Source organism: Drosophila arizonae, chromosome X (assembly GCF_054131065.1).
Source record: "Drosophila arizonae isolate 15081-1271.41 chromosome X, UAZ_ARI_1.0, whole genome shotgun sequence".
NCBI lineage: Eukaryota > Metazoa > Arthropoda > Insecta > Diptera > Drosophilidae > Drosophila > Drosophila arizonae.
Genome location: NC_142927.1, coordinates 3,191,029 through 3,205,449, shown reverse-complemented (window position 1 = coordinate 3,205,449; position 14,421 = coordinate 3,191,029). Strand labels below are relative to the sequence as shown.

Below are 14,421 nucleotides of genomic sequence, written 5' to 3'. Positions count from 1 at the left end.
CATCAGACATTTTCATTTTACTCACATGCTTAATGGTTTTCTCCTTTTGTTATAGTTTTTTTGCCTGCCATGGAACTGGAATGCGATTTGGGTGCCATACAAAGCGAGGAGCTGCTAAGGAAAATGGTAAGCGATGTGAAAGTAGAAGTATCGAAATTACACACATACATGTGTGTATATATGTATGTGTAGGCTTGCAATTGATATGTGCATATATTAGGCTTGGGTACATACATACTCGCATACATAAGTGGGTCAGATCTTTGGCGTTGCTCTAGCTGCACATGATGCCTTCTATGCGATTCTCAGTCGCTCCCTCGTTCGTTTCGCTCCCTAGCTGCTCTCTAGCTGGACTCTGAGCCACCTGTTGGCAAGTTCATTGGCTCTCCGCTGTGGCTGGATGCGTCAGTCATTGCCTTTAAAGCGCAGACAGACAGAGACAGAGTGGAAGAGTTTCGAGAACTAGCTGTGGAGATTCACACACACACACACACACACACACATACACATATAGATGTGTGGATGACGAGCCCAGGCACCCGGTTCAACCTGACCAAATTGGGTCATTTATGGGGTTGGCGTGGCCCGGCTCTCGCCTGATGTGTGGGCCGTCTACGCTGAGCTGGCTTAGACTCAGCGGGCCAATTATCGTTAAAAAGTCATTAAAATATAAGTTTTTTATACAGAAATCGATGGAAAAACATTGATGACGTCGCCTCTAACTTGGCCAAAATGATGTACGAGCAGCGACAATAGCGAAACATCTATATTAATAATAATAACAATAATAATAAATACGTAAAATCTACAAAAATAGCAGCAGACGTTAATCAGCCCACGCAGCAGCCGTCGCGACGTCGGCATCGCCGTTGGCGCTGACAGCGGCGTCGACAGCGACATCGACAGCGACAGCGACCACGTCTGAGTCGCGTTTTATAGCTATCTTTTTCTTGGCCGCTGCCCCTGTCTGCTTCTCTCTCACTCTCTCGCTCTATCTCGCTGATAAAGCGATGATGACTCACCGGCACATGAATCAATTTCGTGCAGCATCTGAACTCGCCTGACCGCCACTCCAGGCCACAAATCCAGTTGGCCGCCAGGCTCCTTCGGAACGCATTGCGCCGATGACGCCACAGCTGTGGCTCAGGCGCAGCTCTCCTGCCATTGCCTGTGCCCGCAGCTCGATGCTCGGTCAGGCAGCATTAGCGAGTGGCAAGTTTTTCTGTTCCTATACCCTGCAATTCCCATGGCAAATGCACGCTGAGTGGGTATGCTCTCAAGAGCACTTACATCTATGTAAGTATCAATTCTGATAGTCCTATCATTTTAAATATTTCCTATATTTCCCAGTCCCATAGTTACATATGACTACAATCTAATATATGCACATGTCTCATGTCTCGATTACTTATTTAGTAACCTGATCATATATATGTAAATATAGCTTATAATATACCATTTTTGTTTATATCGATAAATATCGATTGTGCATTCTGGCACATATTGAGGAGCATAATGTGTCGAAAGCTTAGTCATCGGACCTCCCATTAATATACGCGACTCACTTTCGATAAATTCGATAACATACGCCTTTTCATCCATATTGTGACTTATCGATATGTCAAGTGTTATTTGTTTTGTTTATACTGGCAAAGCGAACTGCACGAGTATGTTTATAGGGTATCTTCTAGTCGTTTGTAGAACCGCCTGGAGCACTTGAGATTTATTTGTTGGTTTTATTATTATTATTATTATTATTTTTTTTTTTTGAGACATTTGCGCGTTGGCCGCTTTACAATTGCGCCAATCTCTCGGCCATGATTTGAAGCCAGTGTGTCGCGTGGGCCGCGGCGCTGACGTTGACGCTAACTGCATGAAAAATAAATCAATAAACCTGAGCCGCAATTGGCGCACAGAGACACCCGCTATGGCCATCTGTCTGTCTGCCAGTTAGCTATGTACATACATACATACATACAGATGTAGCTAGCGCAACAGCCTGCAACAGTTGCCACCAGTTCACATGGCACTTGGCCAAATGCAGCAGCCGCAGCAGCAAGTGAACAGCATTAAGAAAAACTCTCATACATATGTATGTATGTATATATGTACATATGTATGCATGTATGCAGCTTTGCTCTATCTATTGGCTATTGCCATATTGTAAATTGCTTATCGTCTATCGTTTATCGGCTGCTGGTCTAGCCACGACGTCTGCGCAGCGTCTGCATGACTAACTATTTTTTTTTCTTTTCTACTTTTTTGCGTTTCTCTTGTTTCTGTTTTGTCTGCGCGCAGCTTAGTCTGAGTTACGTTTTTTTGTCGCGTGGGGGCGTCTTTGGCTGTTGACAAAAGCTGGCGCAATTGGCAGCAAATGCAACAAAAACAACACTAATTATAATAATAAAAACACCTACAAAAAATGTATATGTAAATGCCATTCCAGTGATTTATATTATTATTTTTAATTGTTATATGTATGTATGTTTTTTACACGTACATACATATATGTACATATAATACAAATATCACACCGATTGATTGGTCAACTGTGCACTGGAACACGTTTGGCGTATTTTTTGTTCCCTTTCCTTTTAGCCATTTGAGCACGATCGATTAGCTAAATCCCACTGGCAGTATAATTATGGAGCTGAGTGCCATATGCATATATGTACATTTGTATGTGTGTGTGTATGTATGTAAATGTGCTTTAAGAGTCGTCGCATCATTAGCCAAATACTGAACTGTAAACAGTTGAAGTTGAATGTGCTTTAGCCGCGCATGGAATGCCCTAACTAAACTCCACACATACATACATACATACATACATAGAACATAAGTTATACTTAACGCACCTCGAATTGAGTTTATTTACATTTAGTGGAGTTTTCCACTAATTTGGTAATACTATATAGCTATAAGCATTCCTTTACTATTTCCTCAGTATTTTCCCTATAGACATAGACCGTTACTATATTTTTTACGGCTTAAATTTCATTTGTATATGTATTTATTTCGCTAAAAACAATACCAAAATTGTATACGTAATTTGAAGCTTGATTTACTTAGAAGGACAAAAGCTTTAACTGACTCAAGTTGCAGTTAGTCACACACACACACACACTCGGAGCAGAAAAACCAATTCTGCCTACTCTCCTATGCGCATGTTGTCCTACAGAACAAGAACAACAAGCCGTTACATATTGCTGTAGTTGCTGTTATTGTTGTTGTTGTTATTGTCTTTGGCAAAAATTCTGCTGAGGTGCTGCTGCTGCGACAGTTCGTCTTGTTCTTGCTCTGTCGCTGGCTATATTTGAGCCGCTGTTTTTGTTTTGTTTTGTTCTGCTTTGCTTTTTGTGTGTGTTGTCTTACACACATAAAAAGTCAGCGCAGCGCAGCTGACAGCGGCCGCTGCACTGATAGCGGGGGCAACACACACGCACACAAGCCAAGGCGGCAGCACACGCACACACAAGCACGCATAGCATTCGATCGGCGACGACGACGACGACGACGACGACGAAGTCGCTGTCATCTTCGCGGATTGTTGTTGTTGTCGTATTCGGTCATATCTTTGCTCACTGACTGAGCTGAGCTGCGCTGCGCTGTCGTCATCGACTGCGCTGCCGCTGGTGCGGCTGCTGTCTAAGCTTCGGCCCGGCTGGCCGTCCACTTTACGCGGCTTTGATTCTGAATGGGCGAACTTCAGTCTGATTTTGGTGCTCGATCGATTGCAACGTGCCGACGCTCGGTTAAAAAAAAAAAAGAGAAGAAAACAACGAAACTCAACTCCACTCACACAATCAGCAAGAAGAAGACGAAGTCGAGGAAGAAGCAGCCGCAGCAGCAATTGTTTTATTTTTTTGTTTGTTTGTATATATGTATATGTATATAATTTTGTTTTTGTTTTGGAGCGGCATATGATTTATATTTTTGCCAAACGAGCTTAAAGAACCTAAAGCCAAAAAGCACGAATTATTAGCGAACGGCAAAAAGGATTAGTCACACCCACTCATTACTCAAGTGTTTATACATACGTGTGTTTGCCGGTAAAAAATTAAAAAATAAAAAGAAGTAAATAACAATTCAACGAACCCAACTCAACGAAACAGAAATTCGATAAAAAAAAAGGGCGCAGAGGAGATTTTAGCGAACTTTTTTCTCTGCTTTTGTCTTTCTCTCTCTTTCTGCCTCTGCCTTTACCTGCCACATATTTTGCGTGTGTCATTTGGAGGAGCCACTGTGATTAGTTCATCTACAGACAGGTAAATTTACAGCACACACACACATACATATACATATATATTTATACACACACACATGCACACATTTGCCAATAACTTTCACACGTTGAAGGCGAGCAAAAATTCAAATTTTGATTTTGCATAACAGTTAGTCAGCAACGCCAGCTGCGCAGCGAGCGTCGCTGCCGGCACTGGTGTCAACTATTTCATTGTTTTTGTTTTTGTTTTTGCTGCTTTCGTTTCTTGGCTTGTAAACAAACAAAAGGTTCTTATCGTCGCTAGAAGGAACCTGAAAACTAGATTAGAAATGTGAATTTATGAATATGAACGATCGTGTCATCAGTTTTTGTTGTTGTTGTATATACATACATATTTTTATCAAGATTCTCAATATATATACATACATATATATGGGCATATGTGTATATATTTTGCCATTCTAATCTCTAAATGAATCTAATTACAGTGAAACCTGTTCAACAGCTAGCCCCAGGGGCAGTTGGCCTCGCTTCGCTTTGATTTTCGATTTGCAATTAATTTGCTTAGCCCGAGGGATAATGATATGAGCTATAGTGTTAGCTTGATCAATGCTCTAACTTTGTTTTCCTACACCCACTCGGAAGGTTTATAGTGCATTCATCTATTAAATGCGATCTCTAATTTCCGTTTCAATGTTTTCGTTCATAGTACTTTGTCGGCTCGTTTATTTTTACAGATCAATGATTGTATATAATTTTTGATATATTATTATTATTATGGAGCCATTAAGACCGGTGATCGTCATTCTATTTTAGAACAGACCTGAAGCTTGTCATTTCTATACAAGGCGAGAGATTTGTTTCTAATAACATTGTATTATATTTAGCTATCTCTGAAATAATAGAATGTACAATTTCTTTGAATCTACTAAGATGATGTACAAATGGGAATATCGAAAAGCTGATCTTACGATCTAGCCATGTAATAATACATCGACAATGTGAGAAAGTTTCTATGGGGGACCTTCCCAGCTGGCGCTCGATAACGATTACGATAACTTGTCGCTGACATGTCACTTGACAGCGCCATCAATCAAACCCGAAAGAAAAAGCAAGAGAAGAGCTAAGAGAAAGAGAAGTGGAAAGATCTCCAATGGGAGATTAGCTTTAGACTTCGCATTGCATTTCGAGTGTTTTGGGTAAATTTAATTGTTTAATATGCGTGATGCGATGACGGCCTCGAAATAAAAACAAAAACGCTCTAAATTTCAAGAACAGACGCCGCATGTTTTATTCACCTGGGCAATGTCACAGCAACTCGCCCCAGTGCCCCCCTCTCTCGACAGAAAGAAAGGTGAGAGACAGAGAAAGAGAGGGAGGGAGCGGGAGAAGCGAAAACAGCTGAAAATGAAAACAAAGTGAACTCTAGTCTGAAATCGACTCGAGCACAAGTCCAAAGCAAATAATAACAAGCAAAAACAGCTAGAAAATGTTCCAGAATATATGGTCTAGAAGCAGAGATACCCTGTAATGAGAGTTCAAGCTGTTGTTTAGCTCTTGCGCCTTAAATATATCATGAATATATCTCATATTCATGAGCATGAGCATTTATATGCATGAGCATGTCTGATGTGGAGATACCCTGTAAACAGGCTATACAGACATTGGTTTCAACTTCGCTTCTTTATGGCTTTCGCATTTGTAAATCTAATCAGCTTTTAGTTTATTTATTTATTTATTTTTTTAATGATTTTTTTGCACATTTGTCTACATAGGGATACCCTGTAAATAGATTATGTGAATTTATTGTGTGTGTTTTTTTTCTCTCTAAATGCAATTTGTTAAACATTTTGATGGCGTTCTGGTTGTTGTTGCTAATTTTATTATATAGTCTACAAACAGCCTATAGTCTACCCTATATAAAATATTTGGTATATAAGAATATTTGATTATGCTTAGCTTTGTACAGATATAGACGAGGCAATACTCTATAATCACATCACTTTGTAAACATATACATACATACCCATTAGCAGCATATACCTCTTAAATATTTCACTAGTTCTACAGGGTATACGCTTTTAAATAGTTTCAATTTCGGTTGCCGCTTCGCAGGTGCTAAAAGTAAAAAAAAGAAAATTGCAAAAAAAAAGTGGCAGCAACAGTGTCGCAGTTGGCGCCGCCGTTGGCGTCGACGTCGCTGCCAGCAGGTTGAGCATGAAAATGACACAATTCGCTCAAAGCGGCGAATTAACGGTGCTGCGCGGCCGGCGAATCGCAGCTAGGCAAATCGCGATGCTCTCGCCCACTTGGATGTGCAGGCAACCGAATTGAATTGAAACGGAATTGAAATGAAATTGAAATGAAATTGAAATTGCTATAAATAACAGCTGACGTCGAGAAGAGACTCGAGCCGCACACACGATCAATTAAGAGGGCAGTGCAAAACGGTTTCCGCGACGAATTGAACTGATTGTCAATGTCAAATGTCAGTTAAATTGCGAAACGGCCGACGCCAGATGGCGTGCTCTGGTGCATGTCGCTGGCGACAGGTGTCGCTGCTGCAGTGAACCAAAGATTTTACTGCACGTCGGCTTATCGTTTGACATTCTTGGCTCACGCTTTTGATAAGTTGCAAGCGGCTGGACGATTGCGGCTTTATCGCATGAGCAATGCGAAAATGAGGTCTGGGCAAGCGGTTTATCACTCGAGTGGGTAGATAAATGGGGAATTATGTCAGAGGCAGAGAGGGTAACATTCAACAGCCTGACCATAGCAGGCATCATGCAAGATATGCTTAGTTTAAAGCTAAAGAAGTTAGTAAAATGTTATTAAAATGATTAAAATATATATCTAAGATTTCATACAGACCCGATTTTAATTCAATAAAGTAGAAATAGTAAGAATGACACAGAAGAGATTGCTTAAAAAACTCGGTAAAATTTTATTTGTAAAATATATGTATATTTAAAACAGCCAGTGAAACGTTTACAAAAATATAGCAGCAGCAAAATATGAGAAATTTAATAATAACTAACAGAGGTAAATGCGAGAGCTAAATAAAAAGTCAACTACACTTCAATTTTTTGCTACATCAGCTCAGTGTAGCCAGTGAAACATTTACGAATGTGGGAATAGGCAATAATACAGAATCCTACACAGTGTTAACAAAATCAGTCAGTTCCACTTCAATTGAAATCTACTCAAAACAAGGTCACAGCGCACCCACCCACACTGGCTGTGCCCCCTCCTCCCACTCCTCCCTCTCCACCCGTGCTGCATTGCATCCTCTTCCGTTAACGTCGAATCGTTCGCTTCCTTTGCTATGGGGCACACTTGTTCGTGTCTTGCGGCATTTGGCTCAATTAAATTTGAATCAATTTTAATTGCAATAGCAAAAAGATTTTTGTTTTCATTTTCGTTTTCAATTTTTGAAGTTTTGTTTTTGTTTTTGTTGCTTTTTTTTTTTGGCAACAACAATTATAATGCATAGAAGAAATATACAAAACATCGGCGACCTCCAAAGCTGACACGACAGCTAGCAAAAAAAAAAAAAAAAGACGAAAAAAAAAAAAACAAAAAACAATTAAATAAAAAATAATAATTTATCAGCATTCGCAGCGAACTCGCATCAGCCAAATCTCGCACATGTCACGTCATCAGGCGCAGCAGCAGCAGCAGCAGCGCAGTCGACGTCGCCAACAGGTTGCGACGAGGTGCGACGACGGCGACGGCGAAGGCGGCGAATTCAACTGGTTATCACAAGCCGCTTTATAGAAATTACGTCATCTGGCAAATGTCGCTTGATGGCAAAGCGGCGTTTCGAGATGCTGACGCCGACGCCGACGCCGACTGAGGCTGAGGCAGAGGTAGAGGCTGAGCGATTGCCACGCGAACAGTTGTTCCTGGGCGAAAAGCTTTCGTTTCGCCTTGACAACCTTACTCGGCCTTTCGCTGTGACCATGACAGCTCAGAGTTTCAGTTTGAACCAAATTTAAACTTATTTAAATTTATTTATTTATTTGTTAAGTGAAAGTTCCGCTCTTGCTGTTGATTTCTCTAATTCCTTGTCCAGCTAAAATCCGAAATCGCAAATCGAATCTCATATAACTTCAGTTAGAATTTCATAAATTTAGTCAGCGGCCTTAGTGCTTATCATGTCTGCCTGTCAAATTTGACAGTTAGTTAACAGCCAGCTTGTTTTATTAGCATTTGATTGCAGCTCGACGTCAAAGTTCATTTGAAAATGTTTCCGAAACTTATGAAGTGCATGTCAAAACTGACAAACTGACTTAATACTATTATATATACATATATATGTATATTGAGGTTAGCTTTGGTAGTCAACAGTTAAATGCTGCAAAGTTAGAGGCCTACCGGAAATTATATAGATCATATATATATACTTATTGAAGGCCATAAATATCCTTAACGGAAATTGATAAAAGGTTAGACAAGACTTTTGCTTATTAGTAAAATAAACTTAAAATACAATATATATATATTATATTTGTTGTAGAAATCTGGAAGCTAAAGGTGATTTTACTTAGCATACAGATAAATAAATATACAAATATAAATATATTCCAAACACTTTAAGATCTTGGTGAAAGATATAGAAAAAGTGAAGCAGTTAGCATTGAACTTGGGGCTTATTTAGTAAACAATTATGGGAAATAAGAACATAAGAAACAAAACAAAACTATATACAATATATATACATATTTATATGACTTTGGGAATAATTTCAACTGATATAACTTTCAAGTTCATTAGCTTTATATAAATCCACTGGAACTTTACGCTTTAAATAAATGATATGACTAGCAACTAGAGATAGTACGAATTACAAATTTGATTTATGATGTACAGAGTCAGTTGTATGTATATATATATATGTACATGCATACAGCTATCTATATATATATATATTGTGTATATGAAGTTCCTTAATCTAAACAAAAATTCGTTTTGCTATAAGCATCTAAATTTAAAACAGTTAACAAAGCATTTGTTATTGTTGCTGTTGCTTTGCTCTATTGTTGTTAATTTTGGCATATTTTCCGTTTTCGATTGTGTTGAGGTTTGGTGGGTGATATCACCGCGCACCACCACCACCAACACCACCAACACCACCACCACCAACACCAGCGAAACCAGCGAAACCTTTTGTCAATTTTGTTTGCTGAGCAAATCTGTCGATTTTAATTAACTTACAGATAATCAGCACAGTAATGACAATGACAATCATAATCATAGTAATGGTAATGAATAATGAATGCAAATACATATATGTATGTATATGCATATGTATATGGAAATTTCAAATCTGTTGACAAATTGCGAATTTCTGGTGCTTGAATGCAAATTCAGTCAACTGCACCAGCTAGCAAATAATTTGTGTATACCCTGTAGTTGATGAGAGTGCAGGGTATATCAGTTTAGCTATGTAAAGTGTATGTAAATAGAAAGATATGTCTATATAGATCTCTCTATATGATCTAGTTACATACATCTATCATCTATCTGTCTACCTGAGATTTTTGAAAATGTTTTTAAAAATAAGACCGCGATATGCTCATAATATCGCGTATCATGAATTATAGAACTATCCCAACTATCTTAACTCGAGAGCTACTTAGGCTAATGCCATGAAATTTGTTGCACAGATGACTTGCTAGATAAATCTGGAAATAGAATATTATTCATAAATATTAGCAAAGTTATATATAGACGATACTCTGTCGACTTTATGATATTGTGACGGAACTTTTTAGGAATCACTCAGGCAAATTATAGTGAAATTTCTGAATGTGGGCAAATGAAGTGTTGTTACACATAGACAAATGCAAATATACATACATATATATAACTATACATCTGTATATATATGAATGTGAGTCAGTTAAAGTCAGGTTTTTTTTTTTATTATTTTATGTACGCCAGCTAATTGGCGATCGAGACGAGGCGTCAAACGCGTCCATAAAAGGCGCAGTTTCGCCTCAATGTGCACAGCGCGTGGGCCACAGTGAGCCGGTTCAATTAGCCCAAGGACGTGTCGCTCTCTCTCTCCCTCTCTCTCTCTCTCTCTCTCTCTTTACAATATGTACTCTATATATACTCGATATCTTGCAGTGGCAGCAATCGGAGGATAGCGAACGCAAGAGGCAAATCCGTTCGCATCTTTACAAGTTGCGGGAATCGCGTTTGAGAAATCTCTATAGACACGAACCGGATAATCTAACGTTTGCGATGTCGGAACCGAACGGCAATACTCTATCTGGATATGCTGGCAAGGATCCGCTGGCCACCAGCCACGGCGATGCGCTGCTCGATCAGAACTTTCAGAGTCTCAAGTCGAAGGAGGTGCGCGACTCGATGAGTCCCACGCACGAGCTCAAATTCCATTCGATGAGTCTGACCCAACCGAATAGCACCGGCTGGGATGTGCAGACCTCGTCGGAGGTGAGTCCCGATGGACGTGCCTATCGCACCGAAACTCTGGCCAAAACTGATGGTAAGCTGAAGCATTTTCAATTTCCGATACTGTAATACCCTGTACCCAGTGTAAATTGCTTTCAATGGAGATCTAAACATGTCCGATTGCATAGAGCGGCACCATCTGTGTATCGTGCCGAGTCAATTAATCGATATGTTTCATTTCGATATTAGTCGATAGATATTGCTTATTTCAGTTCATTTAATTAGCTATTTTGGAGATCTCATATAAAGATTCTAATAAATATCGATAGTTATCGATATGAGCTCACAGAGTCTCAGGTTTTCTTATATTTAGGAAATGAGTTCTTAGGGAGTTAGAAACGTCAAAGACTCTTAGCACAAGTAGAGCTCATTACAGGGTATATTGTGTCAATAGAGCTCCATAGAATTGATTGATGGCAAAAGCATAACGCATATGTGTGTATATCGATATACATAACTAATTCAAGATATATACATATATGTGTGTAGCTGGGTACAGGGTGTCTGCTAGTCGGTCAACCACGACTTCTAACGTCAATGTGTTTAACTCTGTGTGTAACTCCTACTCTGTTTGTTTGTATGTCTCTGTGCCGTGATCAACCAAAAAACCTAACTCAAACCACCAACTCGAACTCGAACCACCACCACCACGATCCACTCATGCGATAGGTGTTGAGAAGCTGAATGGTGGCGGCATTGCCGAGTTCAAGGGTCGCAACGAGCAGCGCTCGAGCGCCTCACATCAGGGCGACGATAAGAACTACGTGAAGCAGGCGGCGGAGAGCTCCAATACCCATCTGCAGGAGAAGGTTGTCTTTGGCGATGAGAGCAACGGTGGGCGTACCGAAATGAAAATGAGCTCCACCTCGTCCTCATCGACCTCCAAGTTTGTGTCCTCCTCGACGGTTGAGTACGGCGATGATGATGTCGCTCAGCCGCGCTATCTGCTGGACAACCAGGGCACAAATCGCCAGCAGCGTGAGCTGAGGGAGCAGCGGGAACAGCGTGAGGTGCGTGAGCAGCGTGAGTTGCGTGAGCAGCGTGAAATACGTGAGCAGCGCGATCGTGAGGAGCAGCGTGTGCAGGAGCAACGATTCCAGGAGCATCGACTGCAACAGCAGCAGGAGCAGAGGGAGCAGAGGGAACAGAGGGAGGAGCGCTTCTCCGAGAGCCGTGAGCAATTGAAGAGCACACGCAACGTGGAGACACAGCAGCATTACGAGGAGAACAAGCGCTATGTGGATATGGATAAGGCATCGCCGGAATATCAACGGCATGTGCAGCACCTGATGTCACAGCCAGGTGAGATCATCTCCAATACGGTTGAGTATCCCAAGCCCAATGTCAAAATGATCACCACGGTCAAGCGTCTGCCCGACGGCACAATTGTCAAGAACAAGCGCTACGAAACAGAGCAGGTAACTCCCACGGCGGACTCTGTCCGCCAGAGCCAGGCCCAGACCCAGACACAGACGCAGACTCAGCATAACCAGCGACGCGTGCAGGAGACACGCGACGTGGTGGACAATGCTGAGCCGTTGGTGCGTCGTCCCTCCGAGACGGCCGAGGAGCTCGTCAAGCAGGAGAGCTACTCGACTGTGAAGAAGTCAAGTCGTCGCTACTCCACTGAGACCACATCGGAAACCGTGCAGGAGTACGATGATCGAGCACCGCAACCGTCCGGCCGACCGGATGTTCCTCCATCCCCAAGGGCAACGAATCCCATACAGGAGTTCCCGAACCACCGTCCCAACACGCCGAATCGCCCAAGCGACTTCTCGACACACGGCTTCCCGTCGGTGCGTACCAACAAGCCCACGCAGGAGTTTGCCGGCCAGCGACCCACCACCGAGGAGTACGTGGTGGTGAAGTCGGAGAAGAGTCGCAACGTCAAGCAGAGCAGCAGCACCACCTCGCAGCGCACCGTCGAAACGGAATTCGAGCCCAGCTGGGAGCAGCCACAGAGTCCGCGACGTCCGACGCACGTCGAGGATTTCAGCACACACGGCTTCCCCTCGGTGCGCACAGACCAGCCGGACGCCGAGCTGCCCTCCAGCGCGAGCCGCCGACCGGAGCGCATCATTGAAACGCAGGTGGAGCGCGAGCGTCGTCCACAGCAGGTGAACGCCAGTCCAAGGCGCCCGCAGGACAGTCCGACAAAGTCGCCGACTCGCAAGCCCAACGCTGCCACACGCACACCACCCAGCCGGAGCACCACTGAGACGACAACCACCACCAACACCGTGACGCGCCGTCAGCTGCAGAAGGAGCGCGAAGTGGATGCAGCGCATCGTGCGTTTGCTGCCTCCCTGCGCAGCAGCTCGCCAGCCGACAGTGTTGGCTCCACGGGCTCCCATCACCATCCACGCCGTGACAGCGGCCAGACGCCGGAGCCACATCCGCAGCGTCAGGCGCCGCGCTGGAGCATCTCGTCGAGCAGCACCAATCGCCGGTCTGGACGCGAGGGCAGCCACGACAGCCATGCGCCCTCCGAGTCGAGTCGCATCAGCTCCACCACAGTCACACGACATGTGGGCGTGCCCAAGACCATTGCCAAGACAACCGTTAGCAAGCAGCAGCAGCAGCAGCAGCAGCAGCAAACTGTTGTCAAGACACGCAGCGTGCAGGGTTCGAATGAGACAATTGATCTAACGCCGCAGCGTTTGCCCAAATCGCCAACAGCGAAATCAACAACAACAACAACGACCACAACAACAACAACGATTGGCAATAAGCCAGCTGGAGCAACACCAGCAACTCCAGCAAAGCCAGCAACACCAACAACTCCAACAACTCCAACAGCAACTTCAGTTCCAGCTAGCGAGCCGTCTCCTGTGACAGGTACGAATTAGACCAACAAAAAAAGAAAAAAAAAAAAAAAAAAAAAGAATATATATAAACACACACATACAACCAATACAATACAATACAACACACATACACACACACACATACATACATAATATCTATTATTTTCGGAAATATCTATGTATATGAATGTATCCTTCAGATAACCAATCACAGTATACGTATGCTACTACTAAGCCAGCCGATATATTCTCTTTGCCACCTACCAATCCTACAACACCTACTATTAACAACAACAACAACAACGAAACTACAACAACTACAACAACACTAACAACCAAGAACAAGAAACCCTCAACCTCAACCTCAACCTCAAACGACGAATTGCTAACAAAAACCAAGCTGAGCTCAAATGAGGCAACAACAGCAACAACAACAACGAGCGCCGTACACGAACCGCCCTGTGTCCGTCGCAATTACTACAAGTTGGGCCCAGCCGATGCGACAAGCGAAGCACCGGCTCAGGTGGCCGACATAGCCAAGGCGGTAACAAGTACTGAAACCGTTGGTAAGGCCTAAAAACAAAAACAAAAAAGTCCCACAAAAAACAACAACAACAACACACAAAACAACAAACAACAACAAAACGTGCAACTTTTTCTTCTGCTCCACAAACAACAATTTTAATATAAACCTACCTTAACTACACATGATAAATACATATATGCATATATATATATACATATATACTATATATATATTTTTTGGATCTTTGCTAATAAAAATTATTTAAAACAATATAAAAATATACACAAAAAAAAAAAAACTGCGAATGTGCTATGTTCTATGTTCTGGAAATACACACACCCACACACACACACACACCCACACACACATACACACACACA

At 42.3% G+C, this 14,421-nt stretch overlaps 1 protein-coding gene across 11 annotated transcripts in view; it reads left to right on the top strand.

The window, feature by feature from the left end:
- The window catches only part of LOC108618733 (uncharacterized), a 50,855-nt gene that overhangs the window by 5,746 nt on the left and 30,688 nt on the right, over nucleotides 1-14,421 (top strand). For 6 of the 11 annotated variants that reach the window (XM_089473685.1, XM_089473684.1, XM_089473691.1 and 3 more), the window contains exons 2-5: nucleotides 56-126; nucleotides 10,358-10,739; nucleotides 11,375-13,546; nucleotides 13,716-14,081. In XM_089473685.1, the coding sequence (XP_089329811.1) occupies nucleotides 70-126; nucleotides 10,358-10,739; nucleotides 11,375-13,546; nucleotides 13,716-14,081 (2,977 nt within the window). In that variant the 5' untranslated portion in view covers nucleotides 56-69. Of the gene's footprint in view, nucleotides 1-55; nucleotides 127-3,682; nucleotides 4,266-10,357; nucleotides 10,740-11,374; nucleotides 13,547-13,715; nucleotides 14,082-14,421 lie in introns of those variants that run through there. The other 5 variants (XM_089473688.1, XM_089473687.1, XM_089473692.1 and 2 more) reach the window with 3 other exon arrangements.